At 47.0% G+C, this 26603-nt stretch overlaps 1 protein-coding gene across 13 annotated transcripts in view; it reads left to right on the top strand.

Moving 5' to 3' along the window:
* Ablim1 (actin binding LIM protein 1) overlaps positions 1 to 26603 on the top strand; it is a 272608-nt gene that overhangs the window by 108575 nt on the left and 137430 nt on the right. For 11 of the 13 annotated variants that reach the window (XM_048807388.1, XM_048807383.1, XM_048807393.1 and 8 more), the window contains exon 2: positions 26016 to 26150. In XM_048807388.1, coding sequence (XP_048663345.1) covers positions 26016 to 26150 — 135 coding nt within the window. Of the gene's footprint in view, positions 1 to 7; positions 187 to 26015; positions 26151 to 26603 lie in introns of those variants that run through there. The other 2 variants (XM_048807386.1, XM_048807392.1) reach the window with 2 other exon arrangements.

Genomic DNA, 26603 nt, shown 5'->3' with positions numbered 1-26603 from the left:
CCGCGCTGGGGGCGGGATCGTAGACGGCAGCCGCGTCCTCGGACTTCGCGAGTGGATGTCGGGGGCGTCTCCCCTCAGTCTCTGCAGCACGGATCTGTCTGCCTAGGCGCTTCCACGCCCAGAGTTCATTCCTGCTGCCTTTGGCCCGCTCCGCCAAGGACCCGGTTGCCATGGTGAAGGAGAAAGGTAATTATAAATATCGATCAGGGCGCGCGGTTGTAGAAGTTGGAGTGGCACTGCGGGGCTTGGCCACCTAACCCGCAAGGATCAATCGGAAGCCGGGCAGACATGTTCTGGGTGGGAGACTCTCTGTACTGTGGAGTCCGGGATTCCATCGAACCGGGACTTCATTCAGAACCTTTAATTTAGCTACAGCGTCTGAACCTCATCTTATTTCTGGAGTGTTTGCACAACTGAGCTCCTGAGGGTGTGCATCTCATTTGATTGTTATCGCATTTTAATCTTTGGTTGTGTATGAGACTGTCCTCATCCTACCTTCATTCTCTTCTTCCTCCTTTACCTCCCTTCCCCCAATCAGTGGGTTCAGAGATGTGATGGAAGGAAGGGTCCTTCCTACAGCCTCGGGCTGTGTTGGGACCAGCCCAAGCCTCGCTAGAGGCTGGAAGGAGAAGCAGGGTTGTTGTGTGGAAGGTTTCAGGTGTGCTGTATTTATAGCCTATCATTTCATCACTCCTCCAAATGCTTTCTTCAAAGACGCTGTCCATGGCAAAGGTAACGGAATCACATTATAAAGCAGAATGTGAAAAGGCCGGGTGGGTGTGCCCTGCACAGGTGTCCTTCATGCATGCATTGGGCGTGGCCCTGAAATTAAGTCAAATCTCTCAGACTTGAATTCTAGTTTGCAAAAGAAGACAGCGAGAGTTTGTTTTTAATTATTCAAGTAATATATAAATTCATCTTCAGTTAAGAAAGTGAAATGTAGAAATAGGAAGAAAAGAAAGCTCTTCCTTCCTACTCAGTCAACCTCAGTTGTTAACGGTTAGTGTATGTCTTTCCAGATCTTTCTAGACTGAAATTAGATATACTATGAGAGAAGTATTAAAAAATGGGATCATTCTATCACCATTTTTCTGTGACTTCATTTTTTTCTCTTAACAATTCTTTAGAGACCTTCACCAATGGTCTTATAATGTAAATGGTCAACCCTTAATCTTGCTCTCTGGTAAGCTTAGATTTATGGTCACATCTTCTTACTGTGGGATATACTTTCCACCACTCACACAGACATCTGCCTTTCTGGGGATGTCTTGGACCATTTCAACAACTTATCTATATCTGCTTTCTCTTAAAGCTACTACAGGGAGTACATTCGAGATGAAAATGCTGAACTCAAGTTGATCCTTTTTGCTGGAAATGCAATTTGGATTTATTACACTAATGGATGGGTTGAGAAATAGCCTCATGACAGCTTGTCAGTGTCAGGGCTGCACGTCAGGACAGACCCGTGGTTCTGCTATTTGTTCTGCGCCCGAGGTCTTCAGTGCTGACCTGCTTTAGCTTTGGTCTTTCACTGCATAAACAGTAGTTGAGTGAAATGATTTGGTGCAAATACAGGTGCTTCTGATAATGTCTCATCCCTTGCTGGGGTGCTTCCTGGATCTCTCAGTGCCAAATACAGTTGTGACATTTACTGAAGGTTGGATCTCTTCATTTGTACCTCCCACCCACCTAGAATAACATGGCCCCAACCTCTGATGCATCCTAGTGCAAGTAATTTATGAGTGATGGGAGAATGAACAATAAAAGCCACTTCTCAGTCTATTCCTGTGGGGTGCAGGGCAGCCCCAGACCTGCCAAACGTGGCATGCATTGTACACCAGGAGACCACATAGCAACTCCTCCTCAGTCCAGAGCTTAGGCTGCCTGGGTTTACCCTTACTTTACAAGGCAGCAGCCACTTTCTAACTGGAACACTTTGGAAAGGCCATTGAGAGGTCACATACTAGCATTATCTTAACCTTTAGCCACTGATTAAAGACTGTTCCTTTTTTATTTTGAGGCCTCCCAGCTTTCTGATTACACCTACCTCAGCCAACAGCAGAGAAAGGCAGGGTTTTTTTGGCAGTGACACCAGAGCTTCCATGGAAAGAAGGGAACTTGATTGTAGCCTGTGATGTGAGAAGGGCACAGGGGAGTGTGTAGCGCAGCATTCATCCTAGAGATGAGGAAACTGGGGATCAGAAAAGGTGAGTGAATTGCTCAAGGTCACACAGCAGGTAGTTGGACCATACTCATCCTGTATGTCCCATACATGGTTTCTATTACTACACAGTGAGTCTCTCAGGAGGCAGCTGCCCTAACTCCATCTTCCTCTGTCCTGTACAGCTTGGTTTCTGCCCTGTGGTAGATTCTCCAACAGCAGACACAGGTTGGACTGCTGTCAGAGCTGGGACAGTACCTGTGGCTTCTTGATCTGGGGACTTTTCCAGTCCTCTGCATTTCTTCTTGCTCCCAAGTTCCTTTCTTCCTGCTGGAGCTGACAGGACTTGCCCTGGCACAGACTCAGGTCAGGGTCGCATCTGCCTTAGCAGCGGGGAAGCCTTCCGACTTCAGTTGTGCTCACCACTTGGCGCTCACGTTGATTTCTGCCATTGTTTTCTCTCTAAAATCTCACATTTGGGGGTGACAGGGGCTGGAAGCAAAGCACACTAACCCCTTCCCTTCCCCCTCCCCTCCTGCGGCTACACACACCTCCCTCCTCCTCCCTATCCCACCTCAGCTGGCATGGAGTGTCCTCTGACATTCTTTGACCCTCATGATCTTTGGTTCTCCTGATCAGTCTCCCTCTCCCTTCCAGTTGCAGACACTTATTGATCCCAGAATCTTGACGAAGTGGTTATTTCTCTGATGTGTTCAAGGGCACCTTGCCCTTGCTGTATTCCCCAACGAAGAAGCAGGAGAGGCTTTTGTGGGTTTATCGGTCAATATCTGTCTTCCTGAACACACACTCGTCAACCTGCACCCCAGAGGCGCCGCTCTCATTTAGAAGCGGTAATCGTCTAGCTGGTGTGTCTCCTAGTGCAGTTTTGAGACTTCAAAAGGAAGTTACTGGGTCTGTTTATTTATTTATCTATTTTTGGTTAGAGAAAACAAGAGTAAGCAAATACTGGAGATAGTTATATAAACACTCATCTGATTTGAATAATAAAGAATGCCTATGGTTTGGAAATGGTATAAAATGATAAGAATTCAAAGGCAAGAGAGACACAGTGAGATAAATAGAGCTTCACATTTGGGCATCTCCTCCCCCCCCCCCCCCCCCCCCCCCCCCCCCCCCCCCCCCCCCCCCCCCCCCCCCCCCCCCCCCCCCCCCCCCCCCCCCCCCCCCCCCCCCCCCCCCCCCCCCCCCCCCCCCCCCCCCCCCCCCCCCCCCCCCCCCCCCCCCCCCCCCCCCCCCCCCCCCCCCCCCCCCCCCCCCCCCCCCCCCCCCCCCCCCCCCCCCCCCCCCCCCCCCCCCCCCCCCCCCCCCCCCCCCCCCCCCCCCCCCCCCCCCCCCCCCCCCCCCCCCCCCCCCCCCCCCCCCCCCCCCCCCCCCCCCCCCCCCCCCCCCCCCNAGGAAGTTTTCTGCTACCCTTGGCTGGCCCAACTTGCTTTTAGGGTAGAAATTCATTCCAGTCCTTCAAGGGAGGGATGTCCGCTCTCCACTTGCCTTTTGAGTGTGTGGGACACATACACACACCCACGAGGCAAACAGTTTCTCTGGAGCAGGTCTTCTCAACATGGGCACCATTGATATTTTGACAGATCCTTCTTTGTAACTCTGCCCTGTGTGTTGTGAGATGTTTTAGTGGCATTCCTGGCCCTCCCCCGCGAGATACCGGGAAGGTGGCACTCACTTTTTACTCATGACAACGGAAAATGTCTTCAGACATTTCTAAATGCCCCTCAGGGGACAGTGCTGCCTTGGTTGAGAACCACTGTGATAGAGAATAGGGGCTCTAGGACATCTGGACACAGTCCTCTTCAAGGTGTAGTCAGATGGATTCTCTTGAGCACAGAGTAGGAGATGTGAAATGTTTGGACAAGAAGCCGACCAACCCACCGCAGCTTGTTGGGGCCAGTTAGCTTTTGGCAGAAATGGGTGTCTCAGATATAGAGGAGCACCAGTGTGCCTCCTTTCCCAGCGTATTTCAGTTCCTGGAAAGGGAATAATCTTGTTCATCAGAGCAGATACGTTACAGAGATGTCCTGGCTCAGTCTCCTCACTTTCCTTTAAGATCTTCCCCCAGGAAGCCCCTCTTCATCACTGTCTCCTGCAGACTCTTTCTAGTGTGGACAAGGTGCTGGGTCCTCAGGAAGGTCTCGTGGAGTTAGAAGACACAGTTCTGTTCTCGGGACATTACCATCTATTGGAGAAAGCCAACGAGGCTCAGAAACGACTCCCAGGAAGTGATGTTGAGAAGAGGGTCCAGGAGGTCAGACGTGGGAGATGCATCTCCCAAGTATGCTGACCAGGAAAGGCTTCCTGGAGCAGGCGGCTCTGAAACTAGGCTTCTAAAGATTGGGGACATTTAGACATGGGATCCATTGGAATGAAAAGAAAACAATAGATTTAAGAGAAGCCAGAGTGTTACAATCAGTGGGGGACATGAAGCAGTTTGATGTATGGAATGAGAGTGTTCGAGAGGTCGGATGGGCTTGCTTGGGCTTCCTGACCAAATACCACCAACTAGAAGGTTTAAACAATAGAAATTCATTGTCTCTGTTCTGGAAGCTGTAAGTTTGAAATCGAGGTGTTTGCCCCGTTTGTTCCTTCTGAGTCCTGGGGAAGAATCTGTCTCTGTCCCGTGCATCCCCGTGGCTTCTGGTGGTGCGCTGGCCCCCTTTGGTGGACCGTGGCTTGTGGAAACATCACCTCATCTCTGCCTTCCAGCCCACATGGCCTTTGCCCCCCGTGTCAAGTGGGCACCAGTCAGTGGATTAGGACCACCCTAATGACCTCGTTTTAACTTGATTCCTCTGTAGAGATCATGTGTCCAGGTAAGGCCACATTCTGAGGTGTTGGGGTTTGGGGGGAGGGATGCAGTTCCACCTGATATACTCAGACATATGATAGGTGGTAAGGCTTGAGAAGCATTGGGCAGGTGGGGCAAAGTGGGGGATGGGGGTGGGAAGGGGGAGAGGAGCGGGGATTCAGCTTTATAAACCTTGAAGCAGTGTTGGGGATTAGAGACCAGGGTCATCAGAAATGAGCCGTCCACTTTAAACCTCTTGGCAGGACCTTGAGATTTCTTCAACAGTTGGTATAAACACTCCCCACCACTGAAGGGAATGTTAGGAGCAGAACTTGCTCTCCTCTGGGAGCCTAGTAGTACTTCAGATGTTGGCTTCCCTGGAGAAGCCAACACCACACCCTACTGGGCACAAGCAGCTGTGTCCGGCATCCCCTTCCTGCCACATCTGAAGGCCACTGCACCTTACTCTTGGCAGCTCCAGAACACTGGTGTGCTGTGTCTCAAACGTGACCTACACACTGGCACCAAAGTAATCCTCTTAGGACGCCGAATCATCCTATCATTTTCCAGCTGAAAAACCTAAATCAACGACAAGATGAAATCCAGGCCTCCCTGCTGGCTGCGCAGGGTGCTCCCCAGTCCTCAAAATACCTCTTCCCCAGCCCCATCTGGGCAAATATCCTTCTAAGCCCATCTTGTTTTATTTTAATTCTTAATGTTATTATTAAATCTGTCGGTGATGGGACACATCCCAGATGGCAGGCTTTGGGCTTGAGAGCTTTGCATATGCTGTCTCCAGGCTTTTAGCTCATCAGGGTCAGTGGTGCCCCCCCCCCCACCCCGCTAGGAGGAGGGGCTCATGGGAGTCAGGAAACTTGTGAGACCATATAGCTAGAAGGCAGAAGAATTTTCTACCTATCTCAAACCTGTGCTCGTTGTACTTATAACACACCAAAAATTTTGCTGTTTGAATCATCAGGGGGAGAGGGTATTGTCCCCTGCAACCTTGGACTTATTGTTTTTCCCACTCTCCCTACATGAGAAATATGTGTATCCTTCTCTTCTGCATTATCAATGACCTAACTCAAGTTCTGCTTCCTCATATAGTTCCCCAAAGGCCTATCCCTCTGTGAATTCTTCTAGAGTGACTCTGTGCACCTAAGTAAACAGAGACATTAAACCATCCTCACCTGTGCAACCGGAGCAGGTGTGCGCAGTTTCTCTCCAGCACTGTGGACTTCATATGTAGTCTTGTAAAGCAACCTTTACAGCTGCCAAGTGTTGCTACCTCTAATGTAGCTGCCACCGCTTTGATCCCACTTCTCCCAGCATGCACACCACACAGACACTACCCACCTGGTGCACACACACTGTCTAATGGAATTGAAACTCAACTCTGTTCCACCCGGGGAAGACTGAGGACAGTAGGCCTTTCATTGTGGTGGGAAGAGTCCTCGTGTGTATGGTGACCAGAGAGTCATCTTCCAGGCCCCCACTTGCTAGCTGCTCCCAGTTTGGGTTGAATGTCTAAAGCTTCCCAGGCTGATGTCCAGTGTCCTACCTGACCCTGCTCTTGGATTTGTCTAGGTTCTTCATCTTTGCCTGAACTTGAAAAGCTCCACGCATTTTAAGGAGACACTAGGGACAAGGACATTTCTAAACAAGGTCTGCAGTGAAGTTGCAGGAGACACTACAGGCTACACATTTCTCCCTCAGTTGTCTGTTTGGTGACCCGTTCACACAGCTCACTTGTGGGGGAAGAAGGCTCCAGCTTTGTCTTACTCCACTTGAGAGAGAAAGAACATTCAGGCATGAATTATCTTTTTCTCATTTTATAAATGAAAGCACTGCTTTTAGGAGGAAGTATGTCTTTTCTTACCCTCTTTCCAGAAGGGCTGTCTGAATGATGAGATTCCCAAGGCTAAGGGAAAAAACTGCATTAGAAGGAAAAAAAAAAAAAAGAGGCATGACAAATCCCCTGCCTTCTGCCGCCTATTCACTGAGGTCTAAAAGATATTATTAATCCAGAAAGAAAAAATATGTCATTGTCACAATTAGACATAGGGCTAAATGTGTAAATAAATTGGAGAGAAGGATTTGGATTGATCCAAAGCTCTTGAGAGCCATTTTGGATGAAGTCAAGAGTACATGGACAGTGGGCACAGGAGCGGGAGGGGCCCTCCCTATTATTAGCGGCTCCTGGACTCTAAGAGGTGGCCCTACCCCTTGCCTTTCCCATTACCTGGTTAAGTGACCAGGAAGGATGAACAACCTCTAATGCATCACCGCAGCCCTCTTTAAGGAAAAGCAAAAATTGGATTTTCCAGATTCCTGCAGAAAAGCCCTGCTGTGGGAGCCTCACCCTACCGGAGAAGAATCTTGGCACCTGATTCTCTTTGAGAAGTGGCTCTTCTGAATCATCATATTCACAGCCCTGTGTGGGGCAAGAAGGAGGAGCCTATTACTGTTGGCTTCTCCTGTGCCAAAGTCAAAATGCTGAGTGTTTCCCTGAGCCAGCATTAAAGAGCCAGAGAACTTTTCAGAAGGTGCAGTGATCAGTGGGTGGTGCAGGGATTTCTTCCCATTGTGGTTGAGCCTGATCTGGGCAAACCACAGCTGAAACCAGCCCAGCTTCCTGTTTCATTGTGTGCTAGGCTGAGGGTGACTCACACTGAGAGGTATGTTTATCCCAAATTGGCAGGAGCTGTGTATTCAAGGGCAAATTTTGTTAACAGTGGGGAAATCGAGTATTTGTTATGCATGACCTCTTTTCTCTGAGACATTATATTTGTGCTCAGACTGACATGATTAATGCTGTTATGGTCCAGGGTGCTCCGGGGGGGGGGCACTGAGTTGCCTTTCTGGTCTCATTGCAATCAACAGTTCAAACTTCGATTTAACAGGAAGATGCTGGCATTTTTAATAATTCCAGAGAAATCACTCTCTAGACCAGTGGTTCTCCAACTTTAGCAGGCATCAGCACCTCCTGGAGGCTTGTCTATGTGCCACTCATGGGTCTTGCCCCCAGAGTTTCTGATTCAGCAGGTCTGAGAAAGTGCCTGAGATTTTGCACTTCTAATAATTCTCAGGTGATGTTGATGTTCCTGCTCAGGAACCACACTTGGACACTGTCTAAATGATCCATGAGTTCTGTGGGTAAAATTATCAGCCCTGAAGATGGGTGGAAGGGTCAGAATTTTATATAAGTAGCTTCATTTCCTTTTGAAAATTTTATCTTGCTCACGATCACGGATGACGGAGAAGGTAAAGAGCATCATTTTCACCTGACCCTCCTGCAGTACAGAAGGAAGCTGTATTTCATAATGACTCAGACCTTCTGTGACGTCCTTGTGGCCAAGGAACTGCTGTCAGTAGGAGATACTGGGTGTGCACAGGGTGGGAGGAAGTTCTCCTGGGGCGAGCTGGGGCTCTGGGAGGCTAAAGGAAGCTGACACTGGTTTAGAGTGAAGGTACAGGTGTGCTGTTCTCTGGGCACCATTCACAGTTCTTGAAGTCTTGGGTGAGCATGTTTCTGGGGTTTGCGGAGCTCTTTGGAGTTCTCAGGTAAGAGATAATTCATTTGCTGTGTTGGCTCACAAAGGCTTCTCCTCCCTGTTTAGTCTTTGAAGAGCTAAAATATACTATGAAATGTGGAGTGTTTCATTCACTACCGCATCATTCTGTGTTCTACTAGCCTATGTTTTTCTTTTGTTTCTTTCTATTATTGTTCACCATTCGAAACACTGTGTGAAGGGAGAAGTTTAAGAAAAACAAGAACAGGCAATGGTCCGAAAAGGCAGCAAGGTTATTCTGGTGTCTGACAGGAAATGGGAGAGAGGAATGAGTAACCCCCATAAAAATGACCAGGTCCAGGGAGGGTCCCCTCAGTGGCATGTGTGCTAAACAGGTATCAACTGGACTGCTGTCTATGTGCCACTCACGGGCCCCTTCTGAACAGCCATGGAGGAGCAGAGTGTGGGGGTGGCCAGTGGGATTGGCATCTGCTAGACTGAAGCCTCATGAACCCTCTGTTCCCTGTACCTGAAACACCCTACCACTCCCCCCATGTGAAGGTCCCAGCCTGGACATAGCAATGAGCCACAGCAGTGGATTCCCAGTAGTGCCTTGACCACATCACAGTTTTATGCTTTCTACAAGGTGTTTTATGCTTTCTACAAGGCGTTTTTTCATGTAGAGTTAGTGTTGGAGGGGTATAGATTGAGAATGAGATTAGAAGGCAATAAAGAGGGATGCGAACAATGTTCTGTGCAGCTTCAAAGGAAGGAAGAATCATTATCCCAAGAGAATCAGAAAAGGCTTTGTGGAAAAGGGGGCATTTAAGATTGGCCTTGAGGTTCTGGAAGCTTCTTGAGGTCAGGGATGGTGGTGGATTCAACTTGTATCCACAGCGCAGTGTCTGTCCATAGTCATCGTTCATTGAATAGTGAATGAACTAATAGATGAATGAATGATATACAGGTGAGGGAGATATTTATGCCAATTTAGGAAATGTTTCTTCAAAACCTAGTGTAAGATAAGCCATCTAGACATTGAAACAAGTTAAATACAGTTCTTGACTTGAAAGCACTCACATTCTAGCAATAATTATAAATAATATAACAATAATAATAATAAATAATTATGATACGGTGTGAAATGCATTCAAATAAAGAACTATTAAAGTAATAGAGATCCCAGGGCAGAGAGCCATTCATTCTTCTGGGCAGTCATGGCTGATTGGGCTTTGAAGGATGTTCAGGAGTACAAGTGCGGATAAAGGGGGACTGAGATAAAGGTGTTTAAATTGGTGAAGCAGAAGCAGCAAAGGGCATCTTGGAACTGGGGACAGCCAGCTCAGTTTGGCAGAGGCCGTGTTGGCCACACAGTAGGGTGAAGGTGAGGGAGGGTACCTGGGGCACCTGTGGGCCACACTGAATGAACTGAGGTCATACATAAAAATGTCTCCAAGGACCAGGCATGTGACCTAAATGAGTGGAAACTGGGAAACTGGTGCTCCTAAGTCAGGAATCAGTGTGTCATCTAGGTCCAGTGTGTCACTCATCTAGGTCCAGGAGAGTGATATGCCAAGGTTAGACCTTCCAGTTTCCAAGGACAGCTAGAAATGGGGATTTTAATGTAAAATCTCCAGGTGTTTAAATGTTGGCAAATAATCCAACTTTCTCTTTATAAAATTACGGTGTGGAATTCAAAAAAATGAAGCAAAAATAAAAATGAAAAATTATTTATGGGCCAAGCAAGACTAGCCTGTTGGCAGAACTCCATCGAAGGGCCTCCAGGTTATGGTCGGGGGCTTCCTTAGCCAGTGCCACCAAACCCACCCACAGAAAGAAATACATTCCCACTCAGAGAGACCCAGGACTCAGGCACACATGCCTATAAGTAGCTAAAAGTCACATGAAGCAATCCTACCTTTACTCTCTGCTATATTCTCTTTTGTTTTTTAAATATTCTGGCTATGACCCATTAAACTGAGTTTATGTTCTAATGGGTAAAGATTCAAAAGTTGGAAACCCATTCAATTAGGACGTCTAGACTAAATTCTTATGGGATGAAAACGGGACTTCCCTGGGCAGCCATGCTTCCATCTTGGTACAGTGCTGATGAGTACATTTCTGTTGAGTTGGGTTTCTTTACTTGCAATAAGAAGACAATTTCTGACTCTTTTATTTATCACTCCATCCTAAACAGAAGTTGCCCAGAATTTGATGTCATCTGTTTGGGCTTCTTCTTCTTGTTTTTCGTGGTGCTGGGGAATGAACCCAGGGCCTTATGTGTGCAAGGCAAGCACTCTACCAACTGAGCTATATCCCCAGACCCTGTTGGGCTTCTTGATACATTTAAGAACTGATCCAACTGCTAAATTCAGAGTAAAGTGATATTTTATTGACATTTGGCAAAAAATCCAAAGGAAACCACCCCTAAGCCACATCTGCTTCCAGGTCTAGGGTCTGTGGCATAAGGTCTAACCTCAGCGCACATCACACACTGACTCCTTCCTTAGGAGCACCAGTTTCCCAGTTTCCACTCCCCTACTTTCCGTGTAGAGGAGTTTTCCCAGTGCTTTCTAACAGCCTGATGTTTCTCCAGTAAAACAACACTGAGAACACTTACTCTTTTCTCCAGGTGGGGAGTTACGATAAGTGATCTGGTAAGTTTGAGCATTGGAAAGAATTGCTGGTAGATCAGAACAAAAATCGATACATAACCTGAGGGAGTGCTCATCAAGAACTGGGAAAATGGGAGAAAAGGATGTGATTAAATCTAAGAGGACCAAAAAAAAAAAAAATTGTGTAAGGAGGGGAAATCCTGTTCACAGGGTATACTATAGTCTAGTAGAACAATACTTGCATTCTCAAAGTATAAACAGATTTAAGTAAAATTCACAACATAGCCAAATTGGTGAGAGCTAAATCCTTATCTACAGGAGGAGGGTGTTACTAGGAGATGGCAGGGTAGGTGTGAGCAGAGTGTTAAGAAAGTTATGTTGAAGGGGCTGTGGTTTGTAGCTCAGTGGTAGAGCGCTTGCCTGGCATGTGAGGCACTAGGTCCGATCCTCAGCACCACATAGAGAAGGATAACTGAAATAAAAGCTGTTGTGTCCATCTACAACTAAATAAAATTTTTAAAAAAGAAAGTAGTGATGAAGGCTGGAAAAACTCTTTTTAAGAGTTGAGTATGTTTACCTGTGGGATTTGGGAGGGGTGGGGCAGCAGTTGCTGTTGTGCATTATAAACACATTTGCTTTTTATGTGCATAGCCTATTTGGTTCTTAAAACTGATGAAAATCCAAGGGGGAAAACCATACTATTCACCCCACGTCTTTATTGTGAAGGTTGATTTAAATGAGCTAATGTGTGTGAAGTCGTCACAGTTGGCACCTGCCTTGCAGCAGGTGCTCAATAAATGCTAATGTAGTCAGTTGGTCTGTGGAGTTTAAGTAGCAGGATAGGATGAATGTCCCAGAACCAGAGGAATGGCCCAAGGACCTTTGTAGATAAATAGGACTAAGATAAAGGTGGTGAGGAGAAATAAGTTTATTCCTAGGTTAAATGGACTTGAGCTTAATGTTTTCGCAGCCTGAACCTGGGAAGTCCGTCCTTATGTGCCAGTGACAGTTGTCATTCATTTGTTTGGATAGCTTTGAAAAATTGTCCCCTAAGCCTATGATATTTTATGGGTCTTCTTGAAAATAAGTTGTGTTCGTAAATGGGAGCTCTGCAGCTCGGCTGCCTGGGTTCAGATGCCACCTCTGTTTACTAATTGTGTGACCTTGAGCAAATCACCTAACCTCCACTGCCTCAGTTTTCTCATCAGGGAGTAGGGACAACAGTGGTTCCAATCTGATAGGGTTATTGTGAGAATTAACTCCTTGAATCCACGTAAAGTGCTTCAAACAGCACTGGCACCTAGCAAGAGCCTGGGGACAGTTTTATGTCGTTACCATTACTACTGGTATTCCTCTTGACCAGGCAAGGTCAGGTTCCTGTGTCCATGTTGTGGAGTTTAGTAATCAGAGAAGTTTCAGGGCCCAGGAAAGTGAGGAGACTGGGACAGGTGAGTCCAGGAACCAAGCAGGACCACCCATGTCCACTCTGTCTGTAGTTTGCCTCAGGCAGAGCAAGGCTTAACTCCAGGACCACATAAGTGACTTCCTGGGGTCAGTATTTCTACTGTTCGGTGATTGGGCCTTGCGAAGGAACTTTACCTGTTGAGTTCTTGATGCCCACATCCCTTGGACAAGCAGACTGATGACTCTGGTCCATCTTTGTGTGTGAGGTGAGGTGTCCAGTGATGATCTGATGTAGGAACATGTTGGCCTTGAGAACAGTTGTGTTAAAGTGTTTGCGGCTGAGCCAGGTGCTGTGGAGTCTTCCTGGAGGAAGCCGTCCGTCTGCTCTGCACAGTCCCTGCTGGCTATTCTACATCATCACGTCCTGCTCTGAAACCACGTAGTTCAGCTTTTCCAGGCTCTGTGCCACCCCAGCGCCTCCCCACAGATCAGGCCGCCTGGAGATCGGGCTCTCTTGGGTGGCTGTTATTCAGAGAGCTTAGCCAGAGCTGGTGTGAGGCTGGCCCATCAGTTTGCTCATCCCTTGTTTTTCCTGAGTCGGGGATTTCAACAAATCTTTCATCTTTCGTATTGACATCATCCAGATTACCTCCTTGATAGATGCTGTCAGTGAATTGAAGCTGTTTAACTTTTGGTTCCACCTAGAGGCTGTTGCTAAGGAAAAGAGTCAGAAAGTCTGGGCAGTGGTTAATGCATGAACCTGGTGCCTGCAACTGTGCTGGAGCCTGGGAATTCAATGGCACTGACCTTATAGGGGATAAAATAGAAGTGTGAAAAAATAAAGAGAATGTTTAGGATGCAATGAGTATGAAGAAAGGAAATGAGCTGGAGGTGTCAGGGAAGCAGGGACAGTGTCTTCACTGAGGTGGGAGGGGGAGGCTCTTGGAGGACATGACACAGAAGCTGGTTTAGGGTGAGACCAGAAGGCAAAGAAGGAGCAGCCTTGCTAGTAGCTGTGGAAGAGCCTCCTGGGGTGGAAAAGGAGCATGTGTGGAGGTCTTGAAGCTGCAAGATCTGGAGCTTGGGAGCCTGTGGATTGGAAAGGGAGAGGAGGCTGGAGAGGTGGCGGGGCCAGCGGGGCATCTTGGTAGTGCAGCTGTGAGCTTGGTGGAGGGCTTAACCTGTGGAGCAGTCTGCTCAATTATGTCCTTAAAGGTTCCTTCTGGTTACTGTGTGGCAAAAGACTGAACAGATGCATCGAAAGTGCACACTGGTTCCAGAAACCAAATCCTTGCTTTCTTAAAAAACGGCACCTTAAACCCCTCCCAGCCCCTGACTTGGCTGGGTAGTCAGTTACGGGTAGGCATGTCCTGCTGTTTCTGACCTTCTGGCGAGTCTCTGGTGCCGACGTTGCTGTTGGTATTCCTCTAGGAAAGTTGGGTTTCTGGAAACTCCTACATGAGACATGAGCTGGGTCTGATGGCATCACTTTCAAATTTTTTATGTTTTATGGGCTCTTTCCCAAGAGGGAAACAGAGATGAAATAAAAGTAAGGATGTTGGGTTGAGCATGTATTGGTCAAAAAAAAAAAAAAAAAAATCCCATAGTGCAGAGGATTTTGTGCATCAATGAGGCATGAGACAGGTAGAAGTTTGGGTGATTCCTATCAGGATATATGCAATTGTTCTTTCTGCTTGCTATCCGAATGTCAAGAAGCTGACACTAACAGATACTAATCAAATCTGTTCCTTTGTTTAAATTATACAGAGACAAAAAAGTAGACCAGTGGTTGCCTGGGACTGAACTGGGGGAGAAGTGAGGTGTGGCTGCTAATAGGTTTTTTTTGGGGCGGGGGGTAAAGAAAATGTACTAAAATTAGATTATGGTGATGACCACACAATTCTGTGAATAGACTAAAAACTATTAATTGCACACTGTAATGGATGAGTCGTATGGAACCTGAATTATGTCTCAATAAACCTGTGAAAAAACAAACCTGCTGCTTCAAGCACTATGAGTAAACTGAAATGGTGACCCTGAGGGCTGTGAGATTCTGTAGAAGAGCTGGACGTGCCTGAGTGCTACACAGCAGAGAAGTCCCCTGCTGAGAGCCAGAGGCAACAGAGCCCACAAATCCAACGTACTTGAGTTTGAGGTATTATGCATGGACATTCATGATAAAGGACCTTTTGGATATGAGGTGTCCCTCAAAAGCGTCTGTGTTAATACAGGAATGTCTGGGGGTGAATTGATTGGATCGTGAGAGCTATTACCTAAACAGTCCGTGTGAGTTTGAATGGACTAGGTGGGGCATGGCTGGTGGAGGTATGTCACTAGGGGTGTGCCCTTAAAGGGTTCATCTTTTCTGTGTCCCCTTCTCCCCTCTCTCTTTACTCTTGGCCACCATGAACTGAGTAGCTTTTCTGGGCCACGCCCCCCTGCCACAGTGTTCTGCCTCCCTGTGTCCAGAGTGGTGGACCCAGCTGACCATCCACTCAGACTCTGAAACCATGAGCCAAAATAAACTTTCCCTCTCTAAGTTGTCCAAGTCAGGTACTTTGGTCACACTGACACAAAGCTGTCACAGACCTTAAACTATGATCCACAATTTTCCCACACTGAATCACTTCAGAAACACAGCGGCTTCCATGTTTGGACACTCACCTGTCAGGAAAGTGCAGAACACTTCCCAGGATTTATCTTCATTTTAAGAAGAGGAAATTGATAGAGAAGACAAGTAACTTGTTTAATTAAGGTCACGGAGCTAAGAGGGACAAAGCACCAGAACCTGTGCTGTGACCCACTCCGGGCCAGAGGCCGAGCCCTCCCCACCCACTACCATGTGAGCTGACAGACATCCTTAGAAGCAGGTCGGGCTATGCTCTGGTTACATCCCTCATCTCAAGACCAGGACAGATGAGGATCCTAACGTCTGAATCCTTAACTTGTCCTGCAGGCACGCACAGAGGCAACCTCTTCCCCACCTATATTCCTGTGGCCCTTCCTCTGGGCTTCAGCCAAATCAGGTTTCCAGATGTTCCCCAAACATGCCCAGCCCACCTTGCTCATTGTCTGAGACGTCTTCCTCTTCCTTCCTTCCCACTTAAGTCTTACCCTTCCTCTGGGCTCCTCTGAAAGGGCACTTCTATCTTGAAGCTTTTTTCTCTTTTTTCTCTCCTGGTTTTAACACTGTTCTTTGGGCACGTGACACTGGCGCTACTCAAGTTCACATTGTGTTCATCCATCCCCATCCATTCCATGTCTTTCTCCATCCCTCTTCCCGACCACCTCTCCTACTAAACCGTAAGCTCTGGACAGCAGGATCTGGGATCTGCAGGAACATCACGGGGGAAATGCTCCAACTTTCCCCTGGCTTTGTCCTTGTTCATGAAGCCACTCCTGACCCAGAAGGTGAGACCAGAAGTGCCTGTGCTGTCTCACCTGGGCCTTTGCTTGTGCTGTTCATGTCTCTGCACCATCCTTCCCTCATGGCTCACTCCCTTCTGCCTGACCCGCAGTGTCAAATTCCACTCCCTTTTCTGTGAAACTGTCCCCAGCCCTCTGAACCATCCAGCTGCCTGGTTTTCTCTCTGGAAGCCCAAGCACATTGCTGGTGCCTATCCTGGGCTTGCAGCATCCCAGGGCAGCTTCAGTGGTTCCCCTCTGTGCAGGTCAGCGTGCGCTGTGCGCGTCCCTGGGATCCCTGTCCTCAGAGGCAGGGCTGGTCTGTCTCCAGAGTTCCCACCAGCCTCGCGACAGATGGCACAGCAGGCTCCCTCTGAGACGGAATTTGTTCACGCTGAGGGTCCACTGAGAGTTTTCATGGAGGTGTTTATTTACTGTCTCCCCTGCTCCCGCTAGCCCGTGTTGGGCTTCCTTTATCCCCCTCCTGAAGGTTGGCTTGAGACTTCGTAAAGTCTTTGTTGAACTTCAGGAGAGATCTCTTCCCTTCTAGTCAAGCAGATGAATCTCTGAATTTTAATGAGAGAATCGAACAAGCTACCAGAACTAAAGCTGTCAGTCACCTGGATGAATAGGTTGCTAGCTAGGTGACAGGTGTAGATCATGTGTGTTTGCCTTTCCTGCAGAGGTCACACCCGGGAAAGTTACATCATAGCGAAAGCTTGAATGGGCTTGAACTTCAGGTCTGGGAGGAGTCGGGAGCCTAAGTATCTAGAGAGTAGCTTTAGAATCTGCCGCATGTCTGACTCTGCAGTTCAGAAGCTGTGAACACAGGTCTTGTGGTTTTGTCTCCCAGTGGGTGCGCAGGCGCTGGAGAGACCAGGGGAAGGTGGGTCTATATGTTGATCACAGAGCAGGAGCAGAAACACCTTTTTAAAAAGGGCTCAAATGCTTGTTTCTGAAATTTATAAGGACCTGAATTAAAAGTCTCCTTTTGCTGTTTACCAGCACTGAGGCCTTGGGCACAGTGGTGGCTGGTAAATGTTTCACAGCCAACTCCCTGGAGGGTGGGAAGAGGAAAGCCCTGATTGGTAAAGAGTGATGATTTCCGTGGTGTCAGTACCTCTGCCATGGCCAGCTTTGAGCTTCCAAGTGAGGTCACTGGCCACACAGTTGGCTCTTCACAGGCAAATCCTTTAACATCTCTGAAGCTCGATTTGAATATGGGTAGAATGGAGTGGATGGGACCCGGGGAGTTACTGTCTTGGAACACTTTTTATAGATAGAAAAGTGCTAAAGTGCTATACACCTTAACCATTTCCATAGCTTGTCTAAAATGCCATATTTTAACTAGTTGATGATTCCAAGTGTGTCCAGGGACGTAAGTAGAAGCAGCCAGGAGAAAAAGGCCAAGGCAGCTGGGAGCCTCTGTGCTGTTTACCACCTTGGGGCACTTCTGTCAACATCCTGGTTCTCTGGTGTTTGAAGTCCTCTAAGATGTCTGGATTTGGAACTAGGGAACAGAAGGCAGTGGTGATACCATGCCAAAGCAAAGCCCTGTCTCAGGATCCTTGGCCTCAATGCTGATAGTTCCTGACCCTTTCTCTTGACTTGTATTCCTATAAATGGGTCATATGGGGCCACATCCTTCTCCATCTCGGAATCAGGATGGATGTGGCTCTGTCACAGTCCATTAAGATGTAGTGTTCTGCACGCAGGATTCAGACTATAGCTGCCGCCTGGCTGTTTGATATGATCCATTTCTAAGTGGAATTGCTTGTGCAGGGACAATTTGAGATCTCTGGGTGACTTGAAAAGTTTCTATCAAATTCCAGAAGGGTTTTGTTTTTGTCCTACATCAGACATTTCTGCTCCTACAGGTTAGTGACCGTCTTTCCTAACTCAGCTGACACAGGCCTCTGTGTGCCAGGCTGGTGCCATAGAAGCTCCCAGGAGGAGATGACCTCACACAGCTCTGCTGCCAACCTGGACATAAGGCGCCTGCTCTCAGCACTGTCTTGGAAGGTTGAGGCATGTGACAGAAAGGGCAGGGCTGGGCCAGCCCAAGGTCCCATTTGATGGCTGTTGGGGAGAAGAGATGGATTTTTAAATGAATGACTTACTCCAAGGTAAAATTACTAACATGGTCAGAAAAAGGCCAAGAGATGTCAGGCCAGGGTGTTGTCCCCGTGAGTCATGGCAGTCAGAGGTGTGTGTAAATAGTCTCTCTTATGGGAGGGGACGGTAAGCCACCAAACTGATATAAAATCCCTTTCTGAGATTAACCCGCCTACTAGAAGGCAGGTGGAGCACATCAGAGCAAAGACATCAGGTGACTTAGGAGGAAGAAGTTGCAGGACTGTAGAAGTTGTAGGTAATCTTAGCACCTCCTTGCCCGGGAGGAATCAGATTAACTGGAGGTAAGCCCAGCCTGTCTCTGTCATCAGGAGCCCAGCTTGAGGGGCTGCTGACAGTGTCTTTTATGTTTGGAGGAATAATGAGGACTGAGTGCATTGCCAGTCAAAAATAGGAACATCTTCCAAGTTAAAAGCTGCAGGAGACAGAGAGGCTAGAACACAGCCCTCCCGCTGGGACTGTTGGTGCCAAGTAATAATCCTGAATACCAGACGCATACGGTATAAGAAAATGGGGCTGTGGAGGCCAATTCAAGAGGAGGATCGTTTGGGACAATTAATGATGGGGTAACCATGTGTGTAGCTTTGAGTAACTACCACTTGCCACAGCAGGAGATGGACTTTGGGGTAAACTGCAAATTAAGCACCCTATGCATTTATTTAAACTGTTGAGGTTTTTGCTTCCTAGGCCATTCTAGCACAAAGAAAGGGAGTGGGAGGTGGGAGAGAGCTCATCTCTGGGATGTGTGCTTATGTTTCAGTGGGAATTCAGGAGGTAGAAGCAGAGAAAATATTCTAGGTAATGAGGTAGTCTCTGAAACATAGACTCCCAAGAGAATAGGATTCCTGTTTTAAGCAAAAATCAACCTAATGCAGAGCACCATTTTATGACTACAAATGCAGTCTCAACCCGAGGAGGCTTCCGGGCCAGGCAGGCTGCTGCTCAGCCTGGAGGCTGTAGGGAAGGTCCTCCCAGTGGCAGGCTGCCCTTCCTTGCTGAGCCGTCCTTACATCTAAGTGTTCCTTTCCCATAAATTGCTGCAGCCTGGAATCCTTCTTTTTATATTGAAGTGCCATTTCCCATCTGCTTACTTAATAGCAAAGGTGTTACCTTTGGATGATGATACAGCTGGGTGTTCACCACTGTGAGCGGTGTGATAAGTCTACCCCATCCTAGCTCCGTTTCCTTCTAGCCCTGAATAAGGTCTTCCTGTGGAAATCCCCAACACTCTGCTTCCAAGCATGGTGTCTGGATTCAAACTATTTCTTAGCTGTGTGGTCTGGGAAAAAGTAGTTAGCTCTTATTAGCCTTGGTTTCTCCTTTGCAAAACAGGAATAATGCAAAAGTACCTCTGTAAGGCAGTTGTAAGGACTATCTGTGATCGTGGGTATCAATTAGTTATCACAGTGTCCGGAATATAGTAAGTGATCAATAAATGACTCCTGTTACAGTGTTATAATTGTGTTCTCAAGTTACTTATTGTGAAGTGGTATTGGGTGGTAACCCTATTTCCCTAATCCAAAAAGTGAACAGAGAAGAACAGAAATGACGACTCAGCTTATTTGATATTTGAAATCGAAAGCTTTTCAGAAATTTGGAGAAATTGACCAGGGAGCTTGCAGTTTGGTGAGATCAGGATTGATGCATTGAAACAAAAGCAAAACAAACAAAAAAACACTAGAGAAAATTAAGTGCTGGATGATGGTACAGCTGTTCAAACCTAGAGAATGTGCAAATCAGAGGAAAATTATGTCAAAAGCAACATTAAGTTTTTCAAAATGGAGTCGAGAGGCAGGAGGAAGCAGGATGTGGGTGCAACTCTGTCCACTATCTGTGGTGTGAGCTTCGGTTACTTTCACCCTGTGACTGTAGGCAGATGACGTGTCCAGACACTTAAGATGCACAGAAACGATTACTGGACTCTTGTTTTATGGACACCTTTGCTAAGTACATACATTCTTTTCTATTGGTCACATGTCCTGTGCCTCACATTACCTGTTCTTAACTCCAACAGAAGTTTCCCAAAAGAAGAATTTTTACTGCTTTGTAATAAATCACATAGAAGCCCACTTTCCCTGCCTCCTCCAGAACAATGATTGAGAGTTCTCTGAACCTGCATCTCCCTAATTGCAATTCCTGAGACCCCAAATAAAGTCCATTTTACTTTCTCAGCGTCTGAGTTTGAGTTGATTGACAAGAACGTGGAGAAGAGGAAGTATTAATCATTCTAAGCTGTAGTGAAAGCTTTGGAGAACTTAACCACTGGGCCACACCCCCAGCCCTTTTTCATATTCTATTTAGAGACAGGGTCTCCCTGAGTTGCTAAGTGCCTCTCTAAGTTGCTGAGGCTGGCTTTGAACTCGTGATCCTCCTGCCTCAGCCTCCCGAGCCGTTGGATTTCAGGTGTGCACCACTGCAACCAGCAGCTCTCCTTAGTTTTTGTCTCATGTCCTTTCTCTGTTCCAGGATCCCACATTGTATTTGCTAGTCTGTCTCCTTAGGCTCCTCTTGGTTGAGACAGTGTCTCGACTTATTTGTTCTTGATGATCTTGACAGTTTGGAAGGGTGCTGGTCATTATTTCATAGAATCTCAATTTGGGATTCTTCTCATTAGAATGATGGGTTTTTTGGGGGTTGGGGGGGTTGTGACCACAGGCACAGCACCCACTTTCATCCCTTTATATCAGAGGTCTGTTCCCTCTCTGTGGCTCGCTCTGCACATACTGGCCTCCGTCACCTGGCTGTGGTATTTGGTGGTGTTTGTCGGATTTCCCATCAGGCACTTCTTTCGTGGCAGCAAAGAGCTGTGTCCCCGCTCCTGCACGGGCTACTTCTCACAGGTTACATTGGAGGAAGAGACACAGCAGGAGGGAAAGCTCTGGGCAATTGAGAAGGGGGTTGAGAGTCTGGGTGGTGGTGGGGGGGGCGGTGAGGAAGGTGTGGGGGTTTGGTGGGAGAGGGCAGAGTGGGAGGTGACTGCCGGAGCGTCCATGATGAGCGGTGATTAGGAGGATGGCTCTGGATTCGGAGTCACTGCCTTGGTTTACTGCCAGCTCTGCTCCCTGGGCTGGGTCACCGTGGGAGAGTGGGTTGGTCTCTGAGCCTGCCGTTGTCAAAAGGGGGTCGACAGTACCTTTTCTTCCCACCCCTCGGGGCTCTTGAGAGTGCAGTGAGCAGTGGACGTGAAAGCCATGAAGCACTGTGTCCCTTCACAGGCTGGTTAAGGGAGCCATGGTGCTGTGGAGGGAGAAGGGGACTGGAAGGGGCAGTTTGGTTCCATGAGATTGAGCATTCCAGGCGACTGGGAGCAAGGCACGGCTCATGCCAGGTCCTCAGGGTTGTGATCTTTACCACTAAGGAGGATGTGACTTCTTGGATGTGCTGTTTCTATGGTCCATGCCCTAGAAGGATGGAGCTTGGCCAAGGCGAGGCTGGTTCTGGAATTGAGGAAGGACTCTGCTTTGCCTTTCGGCCTTCCTCTAAGGCCTGTGATGGCCTCTGCTTGAGGAAGCCAAAGGTTACTGGAATTTCTTCTGTGGCCTGAATTTCAGGCTCATTCCCTGAGATGTTTTAAAATCAATGCATCAAAAAGGGACCTTTGGTTTCTGTCCTGCACAGGAGTTTCAACCATGTGACTAATCTGCTTGGCTACAAAAACAGTATGAAACTCTTCCACCTTGGAGTAGACAGCTTGGTCTAAATAGCCAGCTTCTCTCCAAACTGGACAGCAGGTAGTAGAAGAATCTCTTCAGCCTTTCAGGCAAACAGACTCGTGGCTCTTCCTGTGTATTTCCTCATTATCCAGAAAGTGTTCAACCTCACTTTTGGTTTCATTACTCTTCTTATTTTGGCAACAAAATTAGTGAGCTAATGGAAGACTTTAGCCCAAGTTCCAGGGTGAATCATTGACGGAGTTGGTATGGTGGGAAGGGTTGGGAAGTCTGAGGGCAAAGTGTATCTCTGAGAATAACTTGCTGGTCACTTTTTAATACTCTGCTCCTAATTTGCCCATGAGTAGAATAAACAGGGACCCTCCCAGGCTCTGAAAGATGGAGCCATCAAAGAAAGATTAGCAATGGAGCCAGTTGCAGATGAGAGGAATACAGCATTAATGTCACATTTGTGTTGCAACCAACTCAGCATATTTCAAAATCATAGAATTAAATCCACAAACACACGTTTGGTAATTACCAAATTTTCAAAGACAGTTAACTTCTTTGTTCATCCTTAAAAAGGAAAAGAGATTCTTTTGTCTCCACTGATTTGAGTTGGGATAAAATATACACTGGTTCTCTTTGGTCTTTTGGATTCTGTCATTCCCTAATAAGAAAATCTCATTTCTTTGCAAATGAGGGTTCTGCTGTGTGCCCGCCTGGGCTGCTGGATGAAGGACAGGCGAGTGAACACTGAGCAGTCTGCCCCTCTCTGGGTGAAGGTGAAAGTCATTTGGGGGCAGGGAGGGTTTTGCGGTGTAATATATATTTCCAAAGGGAAACACTTGCAAAATGCAGATGCTGATCCCCATTCTGACCTTTGCAGCTCGTGCCAGCATTTGCACTGACTCCTTTTTATTCAGACATAGAGAAAAGCCAAGAAGTGAAATGATACTTTCCTTGGCTCATCATTACTCAGCATGGCTGGCTTGCTCAGGGTAGGCGATTCAGTGTTCAGAGAAACCAGTGTTTCTTATCCCAAAATGCATCCTCCTCGTGGTTAAGGGATTCACTCTATGTATTCTCATATCCATCTGAAAAGGAGGGTCTTGAGAACTACTACTCTTTGTTGTTCTCACCCTTCTCTAGCTGACCTACTGAAAATGTAAGAATTCTGAAGTTCTTAATCTGGAGTATGTGTAAGAACCTCCTGAGTAGTTTACTAGAAAAGAAGATCCTCCGGGGAAAATCTGCATTTTTTTAACTGTATGTTTTTAAGGGGGAGGGAGGCCTTCCAGGAATTGATCTCAGGGACGCTCACCATCCTCAGCCCTATTTCATATTTTATTTAGAAACAGGGTCTCACTGAGTTGCTTAGCACTTCACTTTTGCTGAGGCTGGCTTTGAACTCTCAATCCTCCTTCCTCAGCCTCCCGAGCCACTGGGATTGACACATAGTAATTGTACATGTTTGGGGGGCACAGGGAGCTATCTTAATACCTATCTAATGGGTAAGGATCAAATCAGGGCAACTGATCTATATACAATCTCAGACATATATCATTTCTTTGTGTTGGGTGACATTCAAAATACTCTCTCCTAACTATTTGAAATATTCAATTGGTTAGAGTCAGCCATAGTTATTCTACTGTACTATAGAACATTAGCAGTTATTCTTCATACCCAGCTGCACCTCTGTGTCCTAACCATCTGCTCTCCACCCCTCCCTCACCCATACCATCCCCATACTGTGGAAACCACTGCTCCGGTGTCTATTTCTTTGAGATCAACTTTTTTAGCTTTCACATATATTTGAGAACACGAGGTACTTTCCTTTCTGTATCTGCCTTATTTCATTTAACATAATGCCTTCCTATTCCATCTACGTTGTTGCAAATGACAAAATCACATTCTTTTTATGTTAATATTCCATTATGTATATATTCCACATTTTCTTTGTCCTAGGTTGATTCTGTTTAACTGTTGTGCATAGTACAGCAATGAGCACTCGAGTCAGATGTTTCTTTAACACAATGATTTCATTTCTTTTGGACAGATACCCAGTAGAACGTATGGAGGTTCTATTTCTAATTTTTTGTGGAATCTCTATATTGTTTTCCATATGGGTACGTTACATTCCCACCAACTGCTATGAGAGCTCCCTTTCTCCAGCTCCTCACCAGCATTTGTTATTTTTGTCTTTCTGATACTAGCCATATTAACTGGCACTGGGGGTTCTGATTTGGGGATCCACATAGTTACCTTGAGAACTGCCCCCTGGGTGCCAGGCCCAGCTGGGGAATGCCTGCAGCACCCAGTGTGAGTGTTCCCTGCATAAACCAAGCCCTAGTTGCTGCTGTTAGAACTGCACTTGAATTTGGCTAAATAAATTATGGTCTGACTTATAACGATTTCCTGATTTGTACAAATACCCTGGGAGGAGCCTGAGAGACCCGAGTCGAAATAGCCTGGGTAAAGGTCTTTGCACTCACCCTTACTCAGCATCTCTGGGAACAACAAGGCCCACCTGGCTGAGAGAGAAGGGTGGGGAGGAGGGAATGAAGTAAGGTGTGTAGGCTCTAGCACCATGCCTGCATTAGCACACACTGGTAAATATTACTTTCCTGAGAAGCAGGAGTTAACCTAAAAAAAAGAAAAAAAAATCCTCACATGTTCTCTATCAGCTCTTAAAGCAAATATTGAGGTAAATAGATTTTTGGCCTTGATACACATCACTTTCAAAGTCAGTGGTTGTTTAGAGATTTTTATAGCATGCCCCTCCTTGATTCCTTTAGAAAATACCGAGTTCTGTTGTAAATACAGGTTTTCAAGAGAGATCCCTTCAGGTAGATAAGGAAATGCAGGTGAATTGCAAGGTTGGTACCTTGGCTGGACATTCGCAGGATCCAGTGTAGAGAGTGCGGATCAGGTGTTTAATCCGAAACGACACCTGCTCTTAGTCAAAGTCTCACAAGAGGAACCTTGTTCCTCAGAAGTTAGCCAGTAATGGATTATTGGACTATCTTGTTCAGACTTTTTTCCAGGCAAAAATGAGAACATTACAGAGGTCTGAGGGAAACAGTGAACTATTGTCCTTACAATGTACAGAGAGCTCCTTGCTTTAAGGTGCTTTCTAAATTGAGTGTCAGCAGGATCTGTCCCCCACTGTCCTGCCCGATGCAGTTTTATCATGAGACAAGAAAAAAAAAATCACCTATGTTCCTTGTGTTGATGGATGAATTTTAGGTTCCCTCTTCTTATCTCACATAACCCTCATGGAGGTACTTACATGATACGTGTTTTTATATCACATGGGTTCTAATGACCTCAGTCAGAAAAGGAATTTCATAGCAACAAGGGCCATGTGCACACACTGGTTGAAGAAACTGAGTGAAATTAAGACACCTGGTTTGCTGAAAGCCACAGGTGTCCCCTTGTTGCCTTCTCCCATGGCGCTCTGCAAAGCAGAGGCTGTGCATCCCGTTCCCAGGACAGGGCAGTCACAACAACTTCTGTTCTCTGAAAAGCACACTCTGGAGATGGAGAGAGTAATCCCTGTAAGCCCCTCCATGTGATTTTAGGGTCTGAAAAGACCTAGAGATCATCTGGTCTGATCCCTTTAATTTATGGGAAAGGAAACCGAGGTTTGAAGGAATCTGAATGGGTTTTGTTTTCTTTTTTCATTATTGCCCACAGTTGTGTGTGTCAGGAACTGTGGGCATAATGGGAGGGTCCTATAACCCTCCAACAGGCTAAATGAGGTGCTGAATGAAGATCAGGAAATACTCTGTGGCAGAACTGTCCATCATGTACTAATTAATACATAAATAAAAACATTTGCTGGGCTGAGCATTTTGCTACGTCCTCAGGAGCTTCGGGAGAAAGGAGACATATCACTGGGGAGAAAAAGCATGAACTCTAAGAAATGGTCCCCACGTTCAAGGGACCTCACGGTCTACAGTGAACTGCTGAAATGTGCTGAGTCAAGGAAAAGACTTGCTGCAAAGATAGAGAATTTTGAACCAAACAAGAGTTTGCATTTAATGGTCCAGTTACGTTGTGCTAGAGGAGTTGGGGAGGAAGGGGCAGCACAGCAGGCTCCACAGAGGAATGAGCCTCATGTCACCGTGATGGACTGTTCAAGCCACCACCGTCAGTTATTTGTGGACCCAGTGGTTGTAGCAGAGGGTGGGTGCCGTGTTTATTGATTTGACTTGTCACTCATTGGATACCAAATGGTGGGGATGTTATGCTCACTGTGAGGACACTTGTAGGAATGCCCCCTTCATCACCTGGATCTTTTTCTTTTTCTTCCAGTGGCCCACCCGCAGGACCCTCACCACCCATCAGAGAAGCCTGTCATTCACTGCCATAAATGTGGGGAGCCGTGCAAGGGCGAAGTGCTCCGGGTCCAGACCAGACATTTCCACATCAAATGTTTTACCTGCAAAGGTACAGTGTCTCCAGCGTCCTGGCTCAGTGGCATGTCACCACCAGCATGTCATCCCCTTAGTGTCATCCCAGGCCCCTGGAGGATACGTCAGTGCTCTCAGAAGTCCTGGAACCACTTGCCTCTAGTTTAGGATTCAGTTAGGCCTGAGGGGAAACCAGGTGTTCCCAAGACCGATGGTTCATGGCCTTTGGGGACACACTGAGGTCCCTAATCCCGGGAGAGGGACTAGCTCTGGGAAGAACAATGAAAACCAGTTTTGTACTTCTGTTTCTTTTTCTCTAGAAAGAGGAACTCCTACTGCAAAGTCGTCTTATCCCATATCCATGAGTGGTAGGAGGCCTGGAACACTGTACAGTTGGTGTGCTAGGTCATTAGCTTCCGCGCGCGTGCGTGTGTGTGTGTGTGTGTGAGGGGGAGGGGGGGAGGGGGGGAAGAAAGGAAGAAAGAATTAA

The sequence above is a fragment of the Marmota marmota genome, unplaced genomic scaffold, assembly GCF_001458135.2.
Source record: "Marmota marmota marmota unplaced genomic scaffold, marMar, whole genome shotgun sequence".
In the NCBI taxonomy this organism is placed as follows: Eukaryota; Metazoa; Chordata; class Mammalia; order Rodentia; family Sciuridae; genus Marmota; species Marmota marmota.
Note: the sequence above shows the minus strand (reverse complement) of the source record. Positions and strands in the feature narration are given on the sequence as shown.